This window comes from Halichoerus grypus, chromosome 5, assembly GCF_964656455.1.
Source record: "Halichoerus grypus chromosome 5, mHalGry1.hap1.1, whole genome shotgun sequence".
NCBI lineage: Eukaryota > Metazoa > Chordata > Mammalia > Carnivora > Phocidae > Halichoerus > Halichoerus grypus.
This window is the reverse complement of record NC_135716.1, coordinates 69,407,216-69,431,336: the sequence shown is the minus strand read 5'-3', so window position 1 is coordinate 69,431,336 and position 24,121 is coordinate 69,407,216. Positions and strand designations below refer to the sequence as shown.

General features: G+C 42.6%; 1 protein-coding gene across 5 annotated transcripts in view; it reads left to right on the top strand.

Annotated features, from left to right (window-relative positions):
* The window catches only part of CHD7 (chromodomain helicase DNA binding protein 7), a 187,221-nt gene that overhangs the window by 54,531 nt on the left and 108,569 nt on the right, over positions 1 to 24,121 (top strand). For 2 of the 5 annotated variants that reach the window (XM_078072356.1, XM_078072354.1), the window contains exon 2: positions 6,800 to 8,683. The exons of 1 other annotated variant lie outside the window; for it this stretch is intronic. In XM_078072356.1, coding sequence (XP_077928482.1) covers positions 6,974 to 8,683 — 1,710 coding nt within the window. In that variant the 5' untranslated portion in view covers positions 6,800 to 6,973. The remainder of the gene's footprint in view (positions 1 to 6,799; positions 8,684 to 24,121) is intronic. 2 more of the 5 variants (XM_078072355.1, XM_078072357.1) reach the window with 2 other exon arrangements.

The following is a 24,121-nucleotide window of genomic DNA, read 5'->3' as shown; positions in this document are numbered from 1 at the left end:
AACTGAGAGGAAAAAGACGCCAGACTGCACTGGTGAGGGGGTAAGGAGGCAGGTGGGGAGGCAAGGAAGGTGTGAGGAAATGAATGGATGATTGTTGGTAAACTTCCCTCTGTTTGACGGCTATTTGTGCTTGTTTCAGGGGCAGGGGGAGGGGAGTTTGGGGGGTTAGAATGGAGGTTGACAGGGATCTGATTATGAAGTGCCTTCCCCACGCTGGAGCATTTGGACTTGATGGGAAGCCACGGAAACTCCTTTAAGGATTTTAATCAGGGGAGAAAGATGATGTGTTTTGTGTTTTGGAAGATCATTCAGTCGGCTGTGTGAACTTGTTGAGACCCGACTTGGGAGAAACAGCCAGCCTTTAATGTTTTGTCCTTGACTAACACACAAAGGCCTGACTCCATCAGAGCTGTGTGAACTGAGAGGAGAAGTGGACTGGTGGGATATTTGGGAGGCTGAGTTAGCAGGTTGGTTGGTGGGTGGAGTATGCAGGCTATCCAAGGGGCGTGTATTAGAACAGCAAGCTGCACAGGATGGGGGACATGGCTGTTTTGTTCAGCTCTCTGTCCCCGGTGTCTGGTAAATGCGTTACGCAAAGTAGGCACTCATTAAATATTTTTTAAATGAATGAATGATGGAAAGGATAGAGGGTTATTTCCCATTGTTTGGCTGGGTCAGAGGGGCAGATGGATCTAGTATTAGCTGCCATAGGGAATGCCGATGTAAAGCATAGCATTACTCTATACAACATCAATTCTGAGCAGTTTTTCCTGTACAAAATATGTATCACTTCAATTCATATCAGCAAATTTGGGGGTTACCTAGTGTTATAAATGGAAGCTAACTGTAGATGCAATTCTTACTCTTTTTTTTTTTTTTTGGTTTTATTTTTCATATGGTGCTTGGACTAACATAGATCTTTTGAAGGACTTCAAATCCTTTTTTGTTTTTCTATATTTTTTTCTTCCAATAAAATAGTGACTGAAAGTAATATACAAAGCTACTAAGAAAAATAGTGGTCTTACTCTATAGTTATGTAGATTCTTGGTTGTAATAATTAAGATTGCAAATACTTTATTAAAGGTCAATGGTAATATGGCAATTATAAGTGAAAAGGATTTTGAAATTAATTGTTCTTAAGTGTAGTATTTTGTGTAGTTGAGACTCATTTTTAACATAATAAAAATTATTAAGAAATAGAAATATATGTTGGGAGATATTACAGAAAGGAGAAATTTTATAGGTTGAAAATACAGTTAACATAAAATGTGTTAAATGGAACAAACACTATAAATTTCATCACAAGGGGTAGGTATGGACCTTTGAAAGAATGCTTTGAAATAACACTCTGAACAGGAGAAAATATTTTTCATCAAAGAAAATTGCTACTATCTTATATGGTCTTTGTCTAAAATGTTATCTCTAACAAGAAGTATATAGTAGTGCTGTCCATAGATGTTTCTGCAGTGATGGAAATGTTCCATGTAGGCACTGTGCATATATGCACAGTGAGCACTTGAAATGTAGCTTGTGTGACTGAGCTCCTGAATTTTAAATTTTATTTAGTTTTAATTAATTGAAATAACAACATGTGGCTCATGGCTGTTGTGTGGGACAGCACATCCATAGCATATTGGTACCGCCTGAACATACTAATGAGGAAGAAAATGTGGTCTTTCCCGGGGTGGGGGATGGGTGGTTCAGGAAGGGCACCATTTGGTCCACGAGGCAAATGGTGGAATGGACTTGTGGTCAACTGATGTTGCTGACTTGGAGGCATTTCCTGATTCTTTATCTGGGTCGTTGTCTATTGGATAATACCTTCTCCCACAGCGAGTATTGGCCTGAGTAGACTTTTTCTCTTTTCCAAGTGGCTCTTGGGGGCCATTAGTGGGCATCATTGGCCACAGGCCTCATGATCTAGCAGATCTGTGAATACGAATATTCAGCGGTGCCGAGTCCTTTATCTTTTGTGTGTTCACCCATCAGCTCATGGATCCTCCTCCCTTTTGATATGATTTGTAACCTTGATGATGGAGAGGTGTCTTCCCAGGTTGTACTGCATGGGGGTGACATGTGTTTTTCCAGCTGCTAGACACTGCCGTGGAAATACTGATACATGCTTTACCCAATCCCAAGAGTCACTGTCACAGTCATGTTATGTGCCTCAGGCTCTTTGGAGGTGGAGGAGAGAAACTTACAGAGAACAATTACAAATCAAGCTGTAGAACACAAAGCAGTCTTCATCATCTAAAAGGCAGTTATCCTTTGATTCCACATTTGCCCACATGTGTTGGATATTTATGAAAAAGTTTCCTCTGGATGGCATTCTACGTACACAATTGGATAAAAAGTGGCTGGACTATGGAAAATATTTTGCATATGAAAGTTTTGTATTCATGTACCTCCTTGCTGGTTTCCCAGGTCACTGTGATACCACATCGAAACTTGGCTGCAGAAATGCTGTATTACTTTGGGAAGAGCAATGGAATTAAGCATTGTTTATGTAAGTTTGAGGAAGTCAGAAATTCACTTCAAGATATTAATGTGTATTTTTGCACAACTTATTTCTTTCATCTTGGTTTGTTGTATGCCCGTTGCTTTCATCCCTGATTCTCTTTGTGCAGTTTACTTGTTTTTTGGATCTCCCAGTTTTCATCCTGCTCATTTCCCCCGAAATCAGCCAAGAGCCTCAATATGGTGCTGATAGGTGCTTGCTTCCTAAAAGTTACAGATAGTATAATGCAAAACATTTGTTTGAAAGGAAACTCTCTTCTATTTGTTTGTCTCAGCAGTTTAGTGACTTAATCTCTGAACAAAACAGACCCCAGTTAAGGCCTTTAATAATTCGCTCTCACTAGGAAGCTGCCATTTTTTCTATACATTTCTCTTTCGTCTTTGCGAATTGTTCGTCATGAAAGTATTTTTTAGAAGATGTTTACTTCTCCTCAATCTCTAAAAGGGTTTTTTAATCTGTTAAAGGAAGAGGGGTTTGGCTTAGAAGGTCTCCAGAGTCCTTACTAATTCTCAGATTTTCATGATTGGTTTCACAGTGAGCTCTCTGTTGCAGTGTAGATGATTCTGTTAGTTGACCTGTCTCATTGGGCCTCTCCTCACCTCCAGACGTACATGCACCTCTGCACTGTCATTCTTGTCTCAGAAATACCCAGTGCCCGGTAGGGCACTCAGCTGAAACTTACATTATTATGTCTTCCCTGTATGTTTCCATACTGTTTACTATATAATATCACACATAGTTAAAACACTTGTCATCATAAATTCCCAAGAAATATTTTGTAAAATGGTATCCTAAATTTTCATTACTGTAACCTCCGAATCTTACTTCTTTAAGGTTCATCATTTACAGATGATCTCCATGAAGATAAAGGGAATTTTGTTTGTTTTTATTCGCTGATATATCTCTAGTACCTAGACCAGTGCTTGGATCATTGTAGGTACTCAGTCCATGTATTTTGAATAAGTAAGTGTGATTTGAGATTTAGCTTGATTTTTACTTAAAGCCAAATCAGACATAAAGACAACTTGAATATTTATTATCCAAGTGATAATTATCAGAATTATTTGAGAACCACTGACAACTTGTATTTCTAGTCTTCTTTTTAATAATCTGTAACTGTGCTGTCCAGAGTGGTAGCCACTACCCCGACGTGCACATTTTTTCCTTGAAATGTGGCCAGTAGAAATTGAGATGTGCTGCGAGTGTAAAATACATACTGCGGTTCAAAGATGCAGTACCAAAAGGTGTAAACAGTCTCATCCATTTTTTAATGTTGATTACATGTTGAAGTGATAATATTTTGCACATATTGGGTTAAATAAAATTTATTATTAAAATTAATTTCACTCTTTTTTGGTTACTTTTAAAACATGGCTACTACAATATTTAAAGTGACATCTATGGTTCTCATTTGATGGCTCATTGAACAGGGGATCTATCTAGACATAGAAAATGTAGATACTGAATGTAGAGAAGGGGCCAACCTCCAAAAAGGAGTTTTAAATGAATATCTTTGATAGAAACAAAATTATATGTTGCAGCTGTGACTTGGGAAAGTGGGTATTCAAATGGACTTGATCAAATTAAAAAAGACCAAAATAAATTAATTAGATTAGCTCAGATCAGAAATATGAAATCCAGCTACCAGATGGATTCCTAGCATAGTCGCCAGCCAAGTCTTGAGGTCAGAAAAGGGGCAGGAGGGCGGTGGTGGCTGTCCAGGCGAGTGGGAGCAGTCACTAATGACAGGCTAAAGCCATAGTTGTTGAACTCCTCTGCCCCGAGCTCACCTGACGGTGGTCTCAGTTGTGGTGGGTGGTGCGCTTACCCGATACCAGGTAATGCCGTCATCTCTCCTGCTGCTGGGAAATGGAGTGAGTCTCAGTCGCAAAGATTGGCTAACTGGAAGCCTATGCGTCAGGTAGGATTGCTCTCCATGAGGGTTCTGTTTCGTCCCTCCCCATGCCTGTAGGCAAGTTCTTTTTCCTCTTTCCGCTCAGCCTCAAGTGGATACAGAGTCAGCGTCAACTCCACCACTGCTGCTCCAGGCTCAGCGGACCAGGCCACTTCCCACCCCACCCCGTCCCCGGCTGCTTGCTCCCCAGAGCTGGTTGGGAACCCCATGCAGTCAGTAGCATTGCCTCCCGGGACGCGTGGGGGACCCAGGAAGGGTGAAGCTGCCTGTAAGAACAAGGCCATCCGTCCATAGGAGTGGACATTACTTCCCTTAAGCTAATTTGAAAGGTTATTTTGGTAAGTGGGTAGTCTGCACGTCTAGTTTCAGCCATTATCAAGTCCATTCTAGTATTTATTTCCTTGAAAGCTGGAATGAGTCTTGAATAAATGAAGACCGACTGCTTAGGCTGTTGAGGAGTAAATTCAGTTTATGAATATTTGTTGCACTTGGCACTGCAGGTTTCTGCTTCTCTTTATTTTGGATTCGAAAGTGGTTGTGTAGTAAAGCAGCATGTCGGTAAATAAAATGGCTTTCATGCTCACCTTATTTTCACCCTTCTGACCTCTGTTTTGGAGAAAGTCGATCAGAAAATTCATGGCAGTTAGCGGTGGAGTGAGGAGACCTTTGACTTCAGCTGACAGCTGTCACCTGAAAACTACGGACCCGGAGACCTTCTCAGGTGTTCTGTCTGTGCTTCTGACAGTGAACAGGAATGTTGTTTACATTTCCTGTAAGCAAAATTCTCCCCTTGTTAGGAATATGTTAGAGCAGGACAGACAGGAACTGGGTTTTCTCTCTCTCGTACTGGAAAGTTCTCAGCAGTGCTGGTTGCCCATTGTTTCTTCCCATGCTGCTGCGGAAGTGTGTCAGTAGAATTTATGACTGAGCCTGTTTCTAACATCACTCTTGAAATTCTTCAACAAGATACTGCTTTTTTCAAGTTGGGCAGTATCAAACAATGCTTCATGTACTTATGAAAGAGGGAAAAAATGAGTTAAATTCCAAAGATGTTTAAGATTTCGGACATTTTTCCTATGTGAATTAGTTCTTTATTAGGTTGTTGATTTAATTAGCATTCGCCAAAAAGGCTTTCCTGTTTTGATGGGTGAAGCATTCTTTAAACTGGTTATTTTAATCAGACGCGCAAAATCTGTTAGGAGCTGTTTGAATAAAATGCAGAGCCGTAGGTAGAAGATACCTGGTGCTGTAAACACAGGATGCTGACGGATGGGCTTTTCTCCCTACAGGCTCTCGTCCTGTCTTGTCCTAGAAGAGGGGAAGGCAAGGGTGAAGCCTGCATGGATATTTTGAACTTTGTTCCATTAAAGTAATTTTCAGTTTTGGCCAGTTTGGGGGAAAGTTTTCGGTTTCTTCTGATGAGAATAGTCATCTTCTAGCAACTGTCCATCCAGCTAGAGTCTCTCTGAGTGGTCACGTGGGCTCTGGGTCCATCCCCAGGGTCCGGCACCTGCTGGGGAACCATGACCTGTGATCAGACCTCTCAGCCGGCAGCACAGACTGGGGACACGGTGGGCCCAGAGCCATGTGTGAAATCGGCCTTCTTGGAGAATGAAAGCTTTTATTCTGACCTCTTTCTGACTCTTGTATATTCCTGCCATTAAACGTAATGGAGTCATGAATTTATTACACTGTTTGCGAGCTTGCTTTCCACCGTCATTATGGATGCTCCCTCGTTGGAACATCGTTGTGGACACGTTCTTGTTTGACCCCTCTGTTGCTGTTACATAGTGGTATGTGGGCCGTAAATATCTAATTTGTACGAAATGGCAGATTTTGGTATTTGTGTAATCCCCTAGTCAGTTTGACTAAGTTGAGCTTTTCACAGCCCTCGGTGCCGCGGCTGCCCCTCTGATTACCCTGCTCAGGGGAATAAGGTTGAGGGCGGGCTGCTGGGAACCAGAGCATCTCCAGGGCGTCCGTTCAGCAGATGGGCTGCTCGGCTGTAGTCCTGCATCTGCTAGCCTGCTGTGGCAGCTGCTGTTGCTCCATGTTGTGTTCTTTTGTTCTGTTCCGTCCAAGAATGGAGCGCTAGGAAGTGTAGTGAATGGATTAATTTAAGGTTAAGGTTAGTGTTTTGCTTGCTTTCTAAGTAACCGATCATAATAATGCTTCTGGTAGAAGCTAATGAGTTTCTCTGAAAGTGAACTAGATTTATAAAACACAGCTCAGCGAGGGGGCTAGATTAGTATTGTTGATGGAAACCAAATTCAAATGCGTAAAATACTGGCAGTTTTTATCATTTGTTCCTAATTCTTTGTTTTCTTCCCCCCTCCCCCCCCCCCCCACCTCCCACTCTCTTCTAGGACCTCTATCCAGACTTTGCCTGACACTGCAGGGTCCAAGAGAATTAACGAAATACGGAATGACATGAAGAAGATTAGTTAAGGATTATAGGCTTTGAGGACAAACACCTCAGTGAGGTGAAGCACAGACAAGCTCCTGAGCTGTAGTTTGGAGGAGCCGTGTGTTGGAAGAAGATGGCGGATCCAGGAATGATGAGTCTTTTTGGCGAGGATGGGAATATTTTCAGTGAAGGCCTTGAAGGCCTTGGAGAATGTGGTTACCCTGAAAATCCGGTGAACCCCATGGGTCAGCAAATGCCGATAGACCAAGGCTTTGCCTCCTTGCAGCCATCCCTTCATCATCCCTCCACTAATCAAAATCAAACAAAGCTGACCCATTTCGACCACTATAATCAGTACGAACAACAAAAGATGCATCTGATGGATCAGCCAAACAGGATGATGAGCAGCGCCCCTGGGAACGGGCTCGCGTCTCCTCACTCGCAGTATCACGCCCCTCCCGTCCCTCAGGTCCCCCACGGTGGCAGTGGCGGCAGTCAGATGGGCGTCTACCCTGGCCTGCAGAACGAAAGGCACGGGCAGTCTTTCGTGGACAGTGGCTCCATGTGGGGCCCCCGGGCTGTGCAGGTGCCGGACCAGATACGGGCCCCCTACCAGCAGCAGCCCCAGCCCCAGCCACCCCAGCCCGCTCCGTCGGGGCCCCCCACGCAGGGCCACCCTCAGCACATGCAGCAGATGGGCAGCTACATGGCACGTGGGGATTTTTCCATGCAGCAGCACGGTCAACCACAGCAGAGGATGAGCCAGTTTTCCCAAGGCCAAGAGGGCCTCAATCAGGCCAGTCCCTTCATTGCCACGTCGGGCCCCGGCCACTTGTCCCACGTGCCCCCGCAGAGTCCCAGCATGGCGCCTTCCTTGCGTCATCCGGTGCAGCAGTTCCACCACCACCCCTCTACTGCTCTCCACGGAGAATCCGTTGCCCACAGTCCCAGATTCTCCCCTAATCCTCCTCAGCAAGGGGCTGTGAGGCCACAGACCCTTACCTTTAGTTCTCGGAGCCAGACCGTCCCCTCACCTACTATAAACAACTCAGGGCAGTATTCTCGATATCCTTACAGTAACCTAAATCAGGGATTAGTTAACAATACAGGGATGAATCAAAATTTAGGCCTTACAAATAATACTCCAATGAATCAGTCCGTACCAAGATACCCCAATGCTGTAGGATTCCCATCGAACAGTGGTCAAGGACTAATGCACCAGCAGCCCATCCACCCCAGTGGCTCACTTAACCAAATGAACACACAAACTATGCATCCTTCACAGCCTCAGGGAACTTACGCCTCTCCACCTCCCATGTCACCCATGAAAGCGATGAGTAATCCGGCAGGCACCCCTCCTCCGCAGGTCAGGCCCGGAAGTGCTGGGATGCCAATGGAAGTTGGCAGTTATCCAAATATGCCCCACCCTCAGCCGTCTCACCAGCCCCCCGGTGCCATGGGAATTGGACAGAGGAACATGGGCCCCCGAAACATGCAGCCGTCTCGTCCGTTCATGGGCATGTCCTCAGCACCGAGGGAGTTGGCCGGGCACATGAGACCAAATGGTTGTCCTGGTGTTGGCCTTGCAGATCCCCAAGCCATCCAGGAACGACTGCTGCCTGGCCAACAGCATCCTGGTCAGCAGCCGTCTTTCCAGCAGTTGCCAACCTGCCCTCCGATGCAGCCCCACCCGGGCTTGCACCACCAGTCGTCACCCCCACACCCGCATCACCAGCCTTGGGCACAGCTCCATCCATCACCCCAGAACACCCCGCAGAAAGTGCCTGTGCCTCAGGTAAGGGAACTCGGATCCTGCCGGCCTCACAGTAGAAAGTGCAAGACGGTAAACTTCTCTAATCGATTTTTCCTTTGAATTTCACGGAAAGCTGTTTCGTTACGAGTTCCTTAATTTTTATCCTGTAAGCTGCACCGGAATCTCGCTTTTTTTCTATGAGTCTCTCACTTACTGGCTTACGCGTTTATTCAGCGATTCAGAACGGTCTTGAATCCTTCTGTCCCAGGGATTGCGGTAGGTGCTGTTGACGTGTCATGGATAACTAACCCTGGGGCCCTGCCTGCAAGAGTTGTCACCCTGTCAGTGCCAACAGGGACAGGGACATTGGACTCCTGTTCTTTCTCTTTCTCTCTCTGGTTTAAAAACACACCGAAACGTGGTTTCCAGCAAAGTTTTCCATGTTTGTGGCAGTCCCTCCCACCTCTTTTAGAAAATTATGATTTTTTTTTCCCTTGGGAAGCTTCAAAATGTGTTCTTCTGTAATATTTATTTTACCAGCTATTGGATGCTAGTGTGAACTTAAGTTGCAAAGTGTAGAAAATCATAGTCAACGTTAATCTGCAGAAAACGTTTGGTCTCTAAGAGATTTGGGTACCCGGCGCCACAACAGGAGTCTTCCTTTTTGTAAGCTGGCATTTTCGTTATCCTACCGAGTTTATACGCAGACATTTAAGTTTCAAGCTCTTGTATTCACAGAGATGTCCTTCCATTATAAACGTTGGTGTTTGTGCCCTAGGTCTAGGAAAAATACATTAATGTCTATATATGTACAGATTATTCTGAGTGCTATTCAAAAATAGGTATGGATCTTCCACCGTGATTGCCACTTGAGTTTGGATGGCACAGGAGGCGATTTTAGAGCTGTTCTTAATGAACTTAGAATCGGTGAGGGAAAACATGACCAATGAGTGGAAAGAGAAGCCCACTGAAAGACTCCACGTGGTTATGTGACAAGTGTCCAGAGACAGGAAATACCTGGGGATGTGGGTGCTTGGCATTTGGCTAGGACTTAGCCAGGGACAGTGAGCTGAGGATGGCATTTCTGGTTTGGGGATGACTCGGTAAATGACTCGGGGGCATGGGACCTTGAGCTTGCCATGGGGCACGCCAGATGGTGGAGGTCTTGCATTCAGTTTTAAGGAATTCAGACTTCTGTGGGGGAGCTTGGGATATTGATTAGACAGTCCACAGAAGCCTGGAAGACCAGAAATTAAACTGCCATCCTGTGGTCCAGGCCCATAAGGAGAGTTTGGACCAGGGATTGGGGAGTGGAAACAGAAGGGATTAAAGCAATGTAAGTGTAGAAAGGTTTGGTCAGGAAACAAATCTGTGTGGGGTAGCCCAGGTGGAGAGGCATTTAGAACAGAGACTCCGAAGCCTCAGCCCTGGTGGGAGCGGGAGAGTGGAGATCAGGAAAGTCTCCTGGGGACCCAGGACACAAGGGTACGTAGGGGTTTTGGGGGAAGCTGCCCCCAGAGGTTTGGCACACTGGGATATTCTCAGCAGGACCCCCGAGGTCAGTGGGAGCTGCCCGGGAGAGAGCTGCTCCCTGTCTCCTCTGGGAGCAGACGCCCAACCTGTAGCCTGTGGGAAGGGGCTTGTGAGCCCTGTGGTTCCCGGACCAAGTGAAGGGGGAGGTGAGAAAGCCAGTCTGACAAGAGGCTGGGAGCAGAGGGCCTCGGGGAAAACAGGTGCAAAGGAGTCAGTGGAGAAGATCAAACCCTGCTAATTTGTTTTTCCTTATATCAATCTCAAGGCAAGATGCCCCTCTCCAGAACTGACTGAAAGTGCTGTCCCTGAGGCCAGCCAGCCTGGGTGGTGTCTAGGGCAGAAATGAATGTGACTTAGTTTCCAGGATTTATTCTTTTCTGGTTTCTCAGAAAGCGTCTTACTGGATGAGGGATGTTTCCAGAGCAGTGATTCTGACTTCTCCTTGTTCCAGCATCTTCTCACTCCGCTGGAGGACAAGCACAGTTTGAAGGAGATACCCTGTGGTGGTAATACGATCTCTGGATGGGAATTGTTGATCTCCTCCAGCTTTCCCTAGTTTGAGGAGCACAAAACATCTCAATAGCCATTTCAGAGGACGGATGCGAGTATGTGGCCTTCAAGTCACTCGACATTGGAGGGCTTCGTATGTGCTAGACTCTGGGGGACACGACGTGTAGTTCCCTTTTTCTCCAGCTCCACATTCTTGAGTACGCCATTATAGACAAACTCAGAACTGTTTTAGGGATGTATGTAAACAAGTACATTTGAGGGATTTTTATTTAAGTTCAGTTGCCCTTAAAAATTTTTTGTTTGTGGTATTTGCCTTCTTATTTCTGCTTAACTTTGCATCCTCTTCAGATTTTGAAGCACTCAGTTCTGAAAATAATACTAGGGAGGTGTAAAGTCTTATGAAGAGATTCTGACTCTTATAGTCAGAAAAGTGTTTGAATTTCAGCTCTGCTCCTTATTAGCTTGGTGATCTCAGACAAGTTAACCTCTCTGAACCTCAGATTCTTCATCAGTAAAATAAGAGAGAGAGTACCTATCGCAAAAGGTGTTGAAATTAATATATACGAAGTGCCTAGGATGTTGCCAGCTGGTGGCGTGTACTCATGTTCATTCTCCTCCAGGCTATAGTTCTGGTCTCCTCCAGTACAGACCTTACTTCATAATTATGTCATCTCACATGTAAATACAATGTAAAGCTACTTTTATTTTTAAGGAACAGGTTAAATATGATTAAATACAGCCTTAGTTATGAAACTGAATTTAATTAAGTTTGATTTGTGCAAATATTTCCCCTCCTTTAGCCCATATTGACAGGTGTGATGAGGATAATGATGTGGGTAATTCAAAATGCTATCACGTAATCCTAAAAACCTCTCTCTCCCTGTGAATGACTCACATTCTACTCTAGCAAGTATATCTATCTAATTATGTTTTGCTTTAAAACTACTAAAATTATTTTGCATTTCATATATGATAGAATGGTAGTTCAAAACCATGCTGTGTAGCAGGGAAACCGCCAGATCAGGTTGAAATATTGATGTGATTTGCTGAATTATCACATTCAGATAGGCCTGTTGGCTTTTTTATCTTGATTTTTTCATGTTTTAAAAATGTAAGTTACGCTTTTTAAATGTCTCGTGGGCTCTGAACAGATATTGTCTAAATTATATGACACACAGAAGTATCTTTAAAGATAAATTTAACTTTATGTTGAAGAGTCAGCAAAGGAAAATGTTAGAAAGGCCAGAGTTCATTGGACCATAATGTTCATTGTGGAGTGTGGACACATTCTTTGGTGCTAGCTCCAGACTATCCTGATCATTTGATAAAGTTTACAGGGGAAGAAAAAAACCTAGCTTATATTTCTTTTTAGTGGATGATAAGGAAGGATATCGGTTCCTGAACCTTTTCATTTCAGACCCATTTACATGCTTAAAAATTGAGGACTCCAAAGATCTTTCGTGTACGTGGGTTATATGTGTTGATATTTATTGTCTTAGAACTTTAAACTGAGGACAGTTTGAAATATTTATTTGTTGATAATTTAAAAATTATAAACTGGGGCAGCTTAGTAGGAAGATTGTGTGACTCTTGATTTCGGGGTCGTGAGTTTGAGTCCCACATGGGATGTAGAGATTACTTAAATAGATAAATAAACTTTAAAAATAATAAACCATTATGTGTTAACATCAGTAACATTTGTAAATGAAAAATAACTGTTTTCTAAAACAAAAAAAAATTAAAGACATTGTTTTACATTTTCTCAAATGTTGGATTCTAACATCTGCCACTGCATAGAGTCTGCATGCAAGTTATGAGCCTTTGCAAAAGTCCACTTACATTTGTTTAGAGAGAATGAGAGTGAGAGGCCGATTACCTCTTACAGACCCAAGAACCCCAGTCCCACTCTCAGAGCCACCAGCATGAAGAGAAGCGTGCAGGCTTTGGAGTCTGCAGCTTTTGAGTGGAAGCACCATCAACCACTGGCCCCGTGACCTTGGCAGGTGACTCAACCTCCAGGCCTCGATTTTTTTCTCTTTAAAATGAGGATAGATTGGGGCGTCTGGGTGGCTCAGTCGGTTGAGTGTCCAACTCTTGATTTCGGTTCAGGTCATGATCTCAGGGTCATGGGATCCAGCCCTGTGTCGGATTCTGTGTGCAGCTTGGAGTCTGCTTGAGATTCTCTCCTCCTCCTCCTCCCCCTACTCACTCTCTTGCTCTCTCTGTAAAATAAATAAATAAATAAAATCTTTAAAAAAAGTAAAATGAGGGTAGATTTACCTCCCTGGTTAGAGGCATAGTGAGACTAGCAGTAATATCTTTTAATATTTAACGTGGTGTCAGATACATGGTGGGGACTCAAAAATGTTGTATTATCATTGGGCCAATGCTCAGAATTGCTTGTTGCAAAGTTTAAAAAATAACTTAAAACACTTATTTCAATGTTAACTATAGTCAGAGTTGTTTGCCTTTGTTTCCGTGGTTTTAGGGACCAGTTACCAGATACTGAGGCTCCTATAACACTATGCTTTGGGAGAGATAGAAACAGCTTGTTTGGGGCGGCGGTGGGGGGCAGGGCTGGGAGCGGTGGGTGGATGGTGTAGGCAAGCATCTGCCATGGAAAGCACACCACAGGAATAAGCACTGTGTGCTTTGGAAATAGCTCCCAATCCACTCTTGGTGGGGGTGCAGTTGGGGGTCTGGGAGGGTGAGCTAGGGGAAGTGATGGCTTCACTGAGATGTGAGGGATCAGTCCAGGTTGAGGGGAGGCTGGGTGAAAGGGGGAGGGGGAAGAGTTTAAGGCTTAGGAAATAATGAGCGTAAAGACGGGACCTCCTAATGCCCCAGTGTTATTGAGATGTAGGGGCTGGGGTGTGGGAGAGGAAGCTGTGTGGTCTCCTTGTGGGCAGGTTCTTTGTCCATGGGGTGCACTGGGAGGTTTTTGGCAGTGACACGGCACCACTGGGGTGCTCTGCAGCACGTCAGGGTGGGAAGAGAGCAGAGAATGGAATGTTTATCAGTGCATGGTGGCTGTGGGTGAGAACCACCTAGAAGGAGAACATCGTTTTGTTCATTTGAAGAGCTTATCTAAAAAAGACTGGTTAAGTGGATTGTCCTTCAAGTTATAGGCAGATCCCTGAGTTTCTGAATAAGTTCTGCTACTGCACAAGACATAGGTATCTCTATCCACAGATTTTGCTCGGGGCCGGGGGGCAACTTCTGGTGGAATTTAGAATCTGCAATGTTGTATCTTTAGAATAATTATACTTTGAATATATTTGTACCCTTTTCATTAATGTGGGCCTGAAATACTGTCATGATCAAGGAAACAGAAGCAGAAAAAATTTTTAAAGGACCTCTAAGATTGAGGTGATGGGTAATAATTTCTGTGTCCTAGTTTTTCCCCAGGAGATCCAAAAAAAAAAAAAAAGGAAAAACACCTAGGAGAATCAGTGGTTGTAACTTTTCTGGTTCTCTGTCTTTCCATGACATCTTATAAATATCTTCAAAAGACAGCCTTTCTGGGAAAACCTTTTCCTGGTTAATTTCAAGTAGAGTGCCTATTCTACTGAAATTCTCTCAATTCACCCAGTAAATACAGAATTCCAGACATGAGCAGAGTAATTTGGCAACTACTAAATAAATTTTATGGAAAATGTGGCCATGCATCTCAAGCCTCACTTATGCAAATTGTGATCAGAAGTAGAGAAAGGGGCCTTTTTAATAGAGAGTAGATGTATCTCTTTGAATATTATTCTTGACAAAGTTATGCTTTCATACCCCCATAGAAGTCTAGTGGAGATGGGGAAAACAAAATATATCTAAGGGGAAAACCCACCTTTGACCTCAGTGGCATTCAGGGCCTGTTCTAAGTGTAGCCACGTTCAGAGAACAGGCAGCCATAGTGAAGACCTTGGTGGAACAGGCTGCCCCACCATGCTTCACGGAGGGAGGGAAGTCAGGGGGGTCGCCGCTTTGCCCACGTGCTGGTGGCTTGTTGGTTCTTTCTTCATGATACGTTGGTTACAGCAAGCCACCCGTCCTTGACTGCCCTTGACTTTACTGGTCGATCTGGTGCTCTCAGCAGCCTGTTGTTGGGTGAAGACTGTTAGGTATTTCTTCTGTTGCAATTTGTATATGCTGCAGCTTAATGAGAACCTCCCCGCGTCTTCCGTCAGCATAGCTGGTTTATCCCAGAGGTCAGAGATTCGGTGGGTTAAAATGGAAAATACCAAGTGTAGAGTTAAAGCACAGGAAAAAATTCTGCCCTATCTGTCCTTTCACCCCACTGTCTGAAAGCATGAAATGAGCCGCATACTAAACGGTAGCCTTGTCTCCTAGTGGCTTTTATTTTGTAAAAGGGTATTGTTTTCTGTAAGTGTCAAAAATATTGTGAAGGTAACAAGGGGTTAGTTTTTTAAATTACTTTTGAAACCTGGATATTAACCATTGGCTAAGTGTCCTAAGCAGCCTATGAATTTTCTTAACCTTTAAGAAGTCACTTTTAGGTACTGCATTTTAACCTTGTTGTTTTCATTTAACCTTGTTGTTTTCATTCAACTCCATTAAAGAAATATTTATTGAGTGTTATGTGCTAAGCACTCTATGAAGGACAGAGATTGGCGATGTGGGAGAAGGCAGGGAGGAGATAAAAGGCCTTCACTGAGATGGACAGGGAATTTTGTTATTTAGGTATAATCTTCTGGTTGTCATTTCTTCAGGTACCAACTATATTCTAGACCAGTGCTGTCCAATTGAAATGTAGTGGGAGTTGTGGATGTAAGCCACATGTGTTATTTTAAATTTTCCCATAGTCACATTAAAAAAAAAAAAAAAAAAGAACTAGTAAAATTAATTTTAGTAATATGTTTAATTAACCCAATATAAGATATTATTCCAATACATAATCGGTATAAAATTACTAATTAGATATTTTACACAAGTACTTGAAATCTAGTGTGTGTTTTACACACATTTCTCATTGCAGTCGATCTGTACTTGGATCGCCGTCGAAGGCAGACCAGGAACCCCGCGTGGCTGGTGGCTGCCGAATTGAAGAGCACAGGGCTGGACTCTTTCAGTGGTGGTTGCTTCAAATTCCTTTTGAAAACAACTCGGAGTATAAATAAGTCTGTGCACATATAAATGAATTTTAAACTGTTGAATTATGACAGTAAACTTCACCGCAGGTGTTAGCACCCTCATCGTGAGGTTGGGAAAGTAGCATTTTTTTTAATTCATGTAGTGTTGTGTGCGTGCATGCGTGCATAGTATCCTCATCAGTTCATGAAAAGATAGATCACTGAAGTGAAATTTCATTTGTTCGGATTTCAAAGAATGCTGTCTGAATGTCTTTCTACTTTCTTGTAGGAAGAAGTAGTGAGTTTCTCTGAAAGTGGATTATAACTATTTCCAAGACTTTAGTTTCAAGTGGTTTTTGGATACTTGTAGTAGTTAATGCCGTCCCCCGCAAACTCAGGTTCTCCCTTTCCATCTCCCTCTCCATCACTAATGCTTATTTATGAAATTGGTTCTCCAAGGATAAGGGAGTAAGCCCTCGTCTTTACTCTTACGCGTGCCTCCCTTCCTTTTCCTCTCACCTTTTTCTTCTCTGCTGCTTTTTTCTTCTTCATCTTAACAGCCACCCAGAAAGGCCATTTCTGGCACTGTGGAGCAATAGTTAGCTGGGGAAGGAAAATTGGGAAGTGGGTCAGGGGGACAATTAGGGGAAAAGCATTGCTAGACCTAACTTGAAGAATTTACCTTAATCTTGACATCTTAATATTATTCTCCATTTGCTGTAGTTACAGCTGTCAATCTATCAGTAGTCTCTAAGTAACCACGGAGAGGGGGCCCTCATTCTTCCTTTGTTACTGAATATAGTTCCTTTATCAGTGAAGGAAGTCAGCAGCAAACTTGTGCTTTTGCCTTGCAAAACTTTAGTAGGTGATGGTGCATCACCGTGAGTGAGGTTTCACTTTTTTTTTTTGCTTAGTGTGAGAAATGTAGGAGAGCCTTCTAGGGACCGGGGCATGACACTAGGAGTGGTGCCAGTGGAGAAGTTAAAGGAAGCTGGGAAAATGCCAAGAAGTTGGCACCATTTAAAAAAGTTAAAAGTCAACATAGATACAGAGACACTCATTATCCTGCTTGCTTTTTTCCTGGTTTGATTGGGTGGTGAGAGAGATGGCCAGGTAAGGCCATCTTATTTTAAAGAATTTATTTGTTTATTTATGTATTTATTTGAGAAGGAGGGAGAGAAAGTGTGTGCATGCGCAAACAGAGGTGGGGCGCGGCAGAGGGAGAGGAAAAGCAGGCTCCTTGCTGAGTACAGAGCCCGTTGTGGGGCTCAGTCTCAATCCCACAACCTTGAGATTATGACCTGAGCCGAAACCAAGAGTTGAACACTTAACTGAGCCACCCAGGCGCCCCTCCCTATGTCTTATTTTAATGATTGCATTAAAATCACCACCCAGCCAGTTATTCAAAGGAAACATGCCATTTTGATTCCCCTTTATGAAGAGCATATTACCTGTTCTGCTTTATAGTGTGTTTAGGCTGTTCTCCACTGTTTTCTACGTTTAATTTTAATTCTAAGTAATTACCACCGATTTCAGGAGAATTCTTAGACTTTAATGCTAACTGTGAAGGCAAAAAAAAATTTGTTTTAATTTGAAATAAGAGGTGTTAATCTTGAGAGCTGTGTTGTTTTGGGCATGGGTGGAGAGTTGGAGAGTATCGAGCATGTAGTGATGTTGGAAGCTTTGCTGAGAGTTTCTTGAATGGTGTTCTAACTTAGCGTGTGCCCTTCCTGTCTCTTCCTGGGTAGGCTGGAGCAGCTCTGGGGTAGAAATCCCTCCCTCAGCCATTGGGTGGGCTGTGGAGTCTCCGCTTCTTGCTTATCAGGAAGAGCTGGGAACACGGCAGGGTGGATTTCTCAGCTAGTGAATAGGCAAGGACTTTTAGATCACCCTTTCCCCGGAACTTTTTTTGAAGTTGTATTTCTGAACTTCTTAATGAAGGGGCCATGCATGGACTTGAAGTTCTTATTGAATATAGGAATATTTGAAAGTAAAGTACAGTTTTTAGATCATGCTTCTTCGTGGACTCTTAACAGCTTGAACGTTCTCTTTAACTTAAAAAAGCAATCATATAAAATTGTGGGATTAGTTATGATGTGTTTGTTTTCACTGTTAATGTTACAGCCACCTCAAAATGTCAGCGTGAAGAGATGGCTAAACTTTAATACCACTGTGGAAGTTGACAGAAATGGACAGTGGGGACTAATGGAGAATTTACCTCAGTCTTGACATTTTAATGTTACTCTCCATTCTCTGTATTCATAGCTGTAAATCTACAGATCATCTGTCAGTAACCACAGGCAGAAGTGGAACTGGGGCAGTCACCAAGTAGGATGTGCTGACGTTGCTTTCAATTGGTCCATTACTAAGCTAACTCCATTTCTGGCTGCTCAGATATTGCAAAGACATTTTCACAAAGAGAGCTGTTGAAATGCATGGAGGCATACCGTGGATTAAAGGAGACAAGTGAGAGTTCTTTAGGGAAGAAGTTTGATGATTTAGAAGGAGTTAAGTAGTATTTCATTTTTATCAGCTTTTCCTCTGGATGCTTTCCCCTTTCACTTTAGCTGTATTCCCCTAAACAATGAGGCCTGTTAAGGGAGCACACACATCCCCCATGCTGGGTGCTCCGTGTCTTATATAGCCCGACCTCTGATTCAATCAGCTGTTCCTCTTACTCTGAAACAGTGGTAGCAGACAACTGAGGGAAAGAAATACTCCAGAGCCTGATTTTGGAAAAAGGCTGTCCTAGAGCTGAGCTTAAAACTCACAGCTTTAGTGTTTGCAAGAAAGTTAAAAACCAGTATTTACATATAAGTAAGTTCTCTAAGCTGGGGTATCATTGGTGAAGGGAAAGAGCAAAACAGAACAAAAAACTAAGAGACCAGGCAGTCATAGAGCAAAAAAAGGCCAGATTGTAAGATCAGTTTTAATAAGGTTCCCTCATTGAAGACTTTAGTGAGAATCCCCCCCCTTTGTAAAAAAGATTTATTTATTTGGGGGAGGTGTGTGTGTGAGGGGAACGGCAAAGGGAGAGGGAGAGAGAATCCCAAGCAGACTCCTAGTCAGGTGCGGAGCCTGACACAGGACCTGATCCCATGACCCCAAGATCACGACCCCAGCCGAAACCAAGAGTCGGAAGCTCTACTGACTGGGCCACCCAGGTGCCCTTTGAGTGAGAATCCTTTTAATGCCATGCCATGTGGCATGCTAGAGTAGTATTTCATATTAAATATAAGTTTGGCTTCAAGAGTGGGTTAATGGGAAGAGGTGTCTGTTTACTTGCTTCATTTTGTGTTTTCATGTTTTCAGCACAGAGCACCTCGCGCCTCTGCTGGCCGGTGGGCCACACACTGGGCGGTTGGCCAGGGTGCTCCTGGTCACTGCTGCCAGAGGGGGCGCTGGCGAGTCAGGCGCGCAGACTTGTGAGGACCGTGGGCTTCGCATGCGTGGGAACTGCAGCTGAATCTCACTCTTCCCATTTTGTGCCTACTCAGAAAATTGGGTACTTAGTGTCTCTAAACTTGTTTCCTGAGGATAACAAGTACCAGTGGCTCCAGATCATTATGGGGGTTAAATGAGATAGTGGCTGTCAAGTTTTTAGCACAGTGTGTGGCATGTGGTAAATCTCTGATGAAAGTTAAGTATTTTATTACAACTATTGCTAATGTGGTTCGTTGAAATGAGCTCTTGGAATTTCTCCCCCACTTTCAACTTTTCACCTCAAAGTAGAAAAACTTTTCCTTATTTTGTGAAACAGAACATTATATATCATGGCTTAAAAATCAGTTTATTAGAATCCCTATAAAGCAAACAAGAATTCATAATATTTTTGTTAGGGGGAGGAAATCGCTATCACACTACTATATTTATTTTTAATTTACTCTCTAGGAAATGGGGTACTATATGTAAAATACCAACTCTCTCACTGTTTAATTTCTTCCCACTTTTAACCAAGGTGAAATCATCTCTTAGATTTGGAAACTTCAAGTGTCAGAGGTTACGTTGGCATCCTGTTCTGTGTTCTTAGGGAGGTTCGCGAGTATTTCCTCTAGCATCCAAGAATTATACATACTCCTTTATATAGTAAGTCTTGACTTTATCAAATATAAACTGAAACTTACAGCTGTTAACCACAATTTGGCGATCCATTTTACCCCATTGTTTTTACCAACATCTTCCTGTATTTTCATGGTGTCCTCCCCTATACTCAGTGATGACATTATGCTTTTGTTCGGTAAACAGGTTCCTGTGGAACAGTTCCAGTGGTAGTTTTGAACTCCGTTGGTTTGTGAGGGCCATACCACTTACGATATTTTTAGTGTTTTCTTTATCCTAATCTGTTTTTTTTTCTTTAAAATATAACTTCATGTTTCAAAGTGAGACCATCACAAAAGGAAAATAAAAAGAATCGTTGCAGTTTGTTTGATTCAGTAGCGATGTTTTTTAAAAGTGGCCAAAGAAGGTAATTCACAGTTTTTTAGTATGTGGGGTTTACAATTTTGGAAACATTTGTTGTGCAACTCAATACTGTTGCCACTTTTTTTTTTTTTTTAGGATTTATTTATATTATTTTATTTGGCGAGAGAGCGCATGGTGGGGGTGGGGGGGGGCAGCAGGAGAGGGAAAGAGAGAATCCACAGGCGGACTCCTCACGGAGCACGAGCCTGCTACAGGGCTCGATCCCAGGACCCTGAGATCATGACCTGAGCCGAAGCCAAGAGTTGGCCACTTAACTAAGAGTTGGCTGACTGAGCCACCCAAGGCGCCCCAAAAGTTTACTATTTTAGAGCTATAGAATTTTAGAGCTAGATAGGGGAGCCATGTTATTTAGGAAAGATCACATATCTTTCTTCTGTTTGACTATAAGGGAAAGGACCTTTTTGCTTTTCATCTTGTAACTTCATACAGTACAGTTTTTTTCTTTTTATAAAAATATTGAAGAAGAATGGGACTTAAAAAAGTAGATGGAAAACCTGTTAGTTAGCAAATGTCCGTCAGGTATGTGTTTACCAAATATCATGTATAATGTTTGTATATATTTATTGAACTATAATCTACACACAGTCTGTGTGTAAAATGAAATGTTCCCTTCACATTAAGGAAATACTATAGAGTGGTTGCAGTCCAGCCTGCTGTATACTTTTCATTTAATTCAAGATTTAACACCTCTTAAATATGCTTAACTGTGTACTAAAGTTTGTCAGAAAGTATCTAGTACTTTCCAAGTTATTTTTCAAAGAAAGTTTGCCATTTGTTCTTTGATGCCACACTAATAATGTGTTTGTAGAAAATGTGTAAGCTCGTACTGTCTGTGACCATTCCTGTGATGACGAGAATGTTCTGTGTTTGCTCCATCCGGTGCGGTGGTCACTCGCCACAGGTGGGCTGTCGGGCACCTGAAACAAGGCTCGTGAGGGACTGAGCTTTTAGTTTTGTTTAATTTTAGTTAATGTAAATTTAGCCGTATGTGGCTAGTGACATACATGTTGGACAGCTCAGCCATAACAAACAAGACAAATTATTTAGGTTACCAGAAAATAAGGTGTAGGGCACAACTAGAACTAGAAAAGTTTTTTGTCATCTGTGTCCCTACTTTTTTAATCTCTCACCTCTTACCAGATGGCCATAAAGCCACAGGCACCCTGTATCTTTTGGCCCCGTGAGGTGGTGATAGAATATAGTGATTCATACATGGTAATGCTGACACAATTCACATTGTTATTTTTGGAATAAATCTTTGTATTAGCCAGTTGTTGCTAAACACAGCATACTATTTTAAGTAGCGTGAATAGAGTATCTTAGTTTAAAAGCATAAATAACATTTCAGAAAGTTTTTAATTTTTTTTTAAAGATTTTATTTATTTATTTGACAGAGAGAGACACAGCGAGAGAGGGAACACAAGCAGGGGGAGTGGGAGAGGGAGAAGCAGGCTTCCCGCAGAGCAGGGAGCCCGATGTGGGGCTCTATCCCAGGACCCCGGGATCATGACCTGAGCTGAAGGCAGATGCCTAACGACTGAGCCACCCAGGCGCCGTTATTACTTAATTTTTTCCCAAAGAAGTCCTAGCCATAAATGTTTTATATGAAACATTTGTTATTATTTGGTTTTATACGTTAAAAACTATCACAGATGATGAAATTTTTTTTTCCCCTTGAAAAAGATTTCTCACAATTTGATATTAAATTCAGTCTCCTCATTCTTGTAAGAAGAACTTCAAAATATTTTCTCAAGTGCTTATGGCTGACAGCTATATCTTGCTTATTGGTCCCCTAAGGTACACTTCTCATATTTCGAGGTGGGTGTGTATCTTTTTTTCTTTTTTTTTTTAAGTAATCTCTGCACCCATTGTGGGGCGCAAACTCACGACCCAGAGTTCAAGAGTTGCATGCTGTACTGACTGAGCCAGCCAGGCGCCCCTGTGTGGCTCTCTTTTGAGCAGAATGTGCTAGTGTCTGTTTAGCATTGAAGACAAGCAGAGAAACATTAGTTGTTATAAGATATTACTTCAGGGTAAGTTAGTTAGTCCTGTACTAAGATTGATCTTGTCCCCAGATTTTATAATGTATGATTAGTGGCAGAGAGTCAGTAGAATAATAGAAATCTACATTATACTCCTTAGTTGATAGTTTTCGAAAAAGGATTTGGGGGGGGGTTGGGTGGAGATTGAGAGAGTGAGGGAGATTGGGGGGGGAAGAGAAAGAGAGAGTGTGTGTGTGTGTATGTGTGTAACAGAGACAGGAAATTGGGTCCTGGAAATAGAAGGACAAGGAGATATGCTAATGATAGCCTTGGTTGCCTGGACTGAGCACCATGTTCTATTTCGAGCTTCCTGATGACTGTGCAAGGGGAAACCTGACAAGACGTGTAATTCTCATCATCAAAAAGAAATTTTTTTTTTTTCTCAGAAGGATGTTTTTTTTCCTGGCATCAAATCCTAAAAGGAATTTTGTGTGGTATATTTTATATATGTAGGAGATACCGACTGGCATTACAGATACTGTTCTTAGATGGGGTAGTTTTATAACAAATATAGAAATAGTTTTTTCCCTTCATGATAGTTTCTATCATGCCCCTTAATAATCCTGTCTGAGAGTGACAATCCGGGCTACATGGTGACAGCTGTCGTGTGAGGGTTACATTGATCTGACCTAGGCAGCGCATCTCAGAGATCCTGCTTGGTAACTCAAATGGACTTACGATGCCTGACGTGGACAGGTTGCATATCTTAGGCAATCTCCCCTAGATTTTTGTTCTTTTAATTAGGTCATGAATAGAACCTTGACAGAAGGTGATTTGACAGATTCTTCAGGTCATCAAGAGTCTAAAGTATGGTGACTATATTAAATGCCACTGAATTGTTTACTTTAAATGGTTTATTTTTTGTCTTTTATGTTATGTGAAACTCAATAATAATTTTAAAAAAGGCTAAAGTACTAGTTTTCTAACTTACTGGTGGAGAATAGAAGAACCCTCTTCTTTGGAAATCAGATAAGAGGATTGTAGGGCGAGCATTCTGTTTTGAAAGTTGAATTCCTAACATGCATTGTTACCTAGGTGGGAATATCTCACCTTCTCATGGCACTTGGGGTCATACAAATGAGGGTAGGTAGATCCAGCATTTTCCCTGGAAAGGAATTCAGCGCTTAATTAAACAGTTGGTCAGAATTCCAGAGTAGCTCTGTCCAGTGGAGTTTTCCGGTATGATGGAAGTGTTCTCTGTACTGTCCATTATGACAAGATGTGTTAGCAGTTGTGGTCATGAAGACTTAAAATGTGGCTGGTGTGACCAAGCAACCAAATTTTAATTTTTATTTAATCTGAACCAATTTAAACTTGAATAGCCACATTTGGCTACTGACTGCCATATTGGACAGCGCAGTTCTAGTCATATTTGGTAGAGCAGTAGTACTTAAACTTTTCTGTCCCCTAAGAGAATTTTGGAAAAATTAAAAAAAAATTGTTTTTGTTTTTCAGTTAGAATAAATGCATTAAAATTCCTGTGTCACCATCATTTCACTAAATGGGCATTGGTGTCCTTTCTTTACACCTCGTTCAGAGGAAGGCATTCTCAAATCACCATTTGATTGGTGCCCCCAGAGGTTTTTATAACCCAGGGCAATGTACAGTAATAAGGTTTGGGATTAATGAGATAGGCATTTTGGTAAAAAGAAGTGATTGTAGTGGCGTCTGGGTGGCTCAGTGGTTAAGCTTCTGCCTTCGGCTCAGGTCATGATCCCAGGGTCCTGGGATCAAGCCCCGCATCAGGCTCCCTGCTCAGTGGGAAGTCTGCTTCTCCCTCTCCCACTGCCCCTGCTTGTGTTCCCTCTCTCGCTGTGTCTCTCTCTGTCAAATAAATAAATAAACTCTTAAAAAAAAAAAAAAAGTGATTGGAAGAAAAG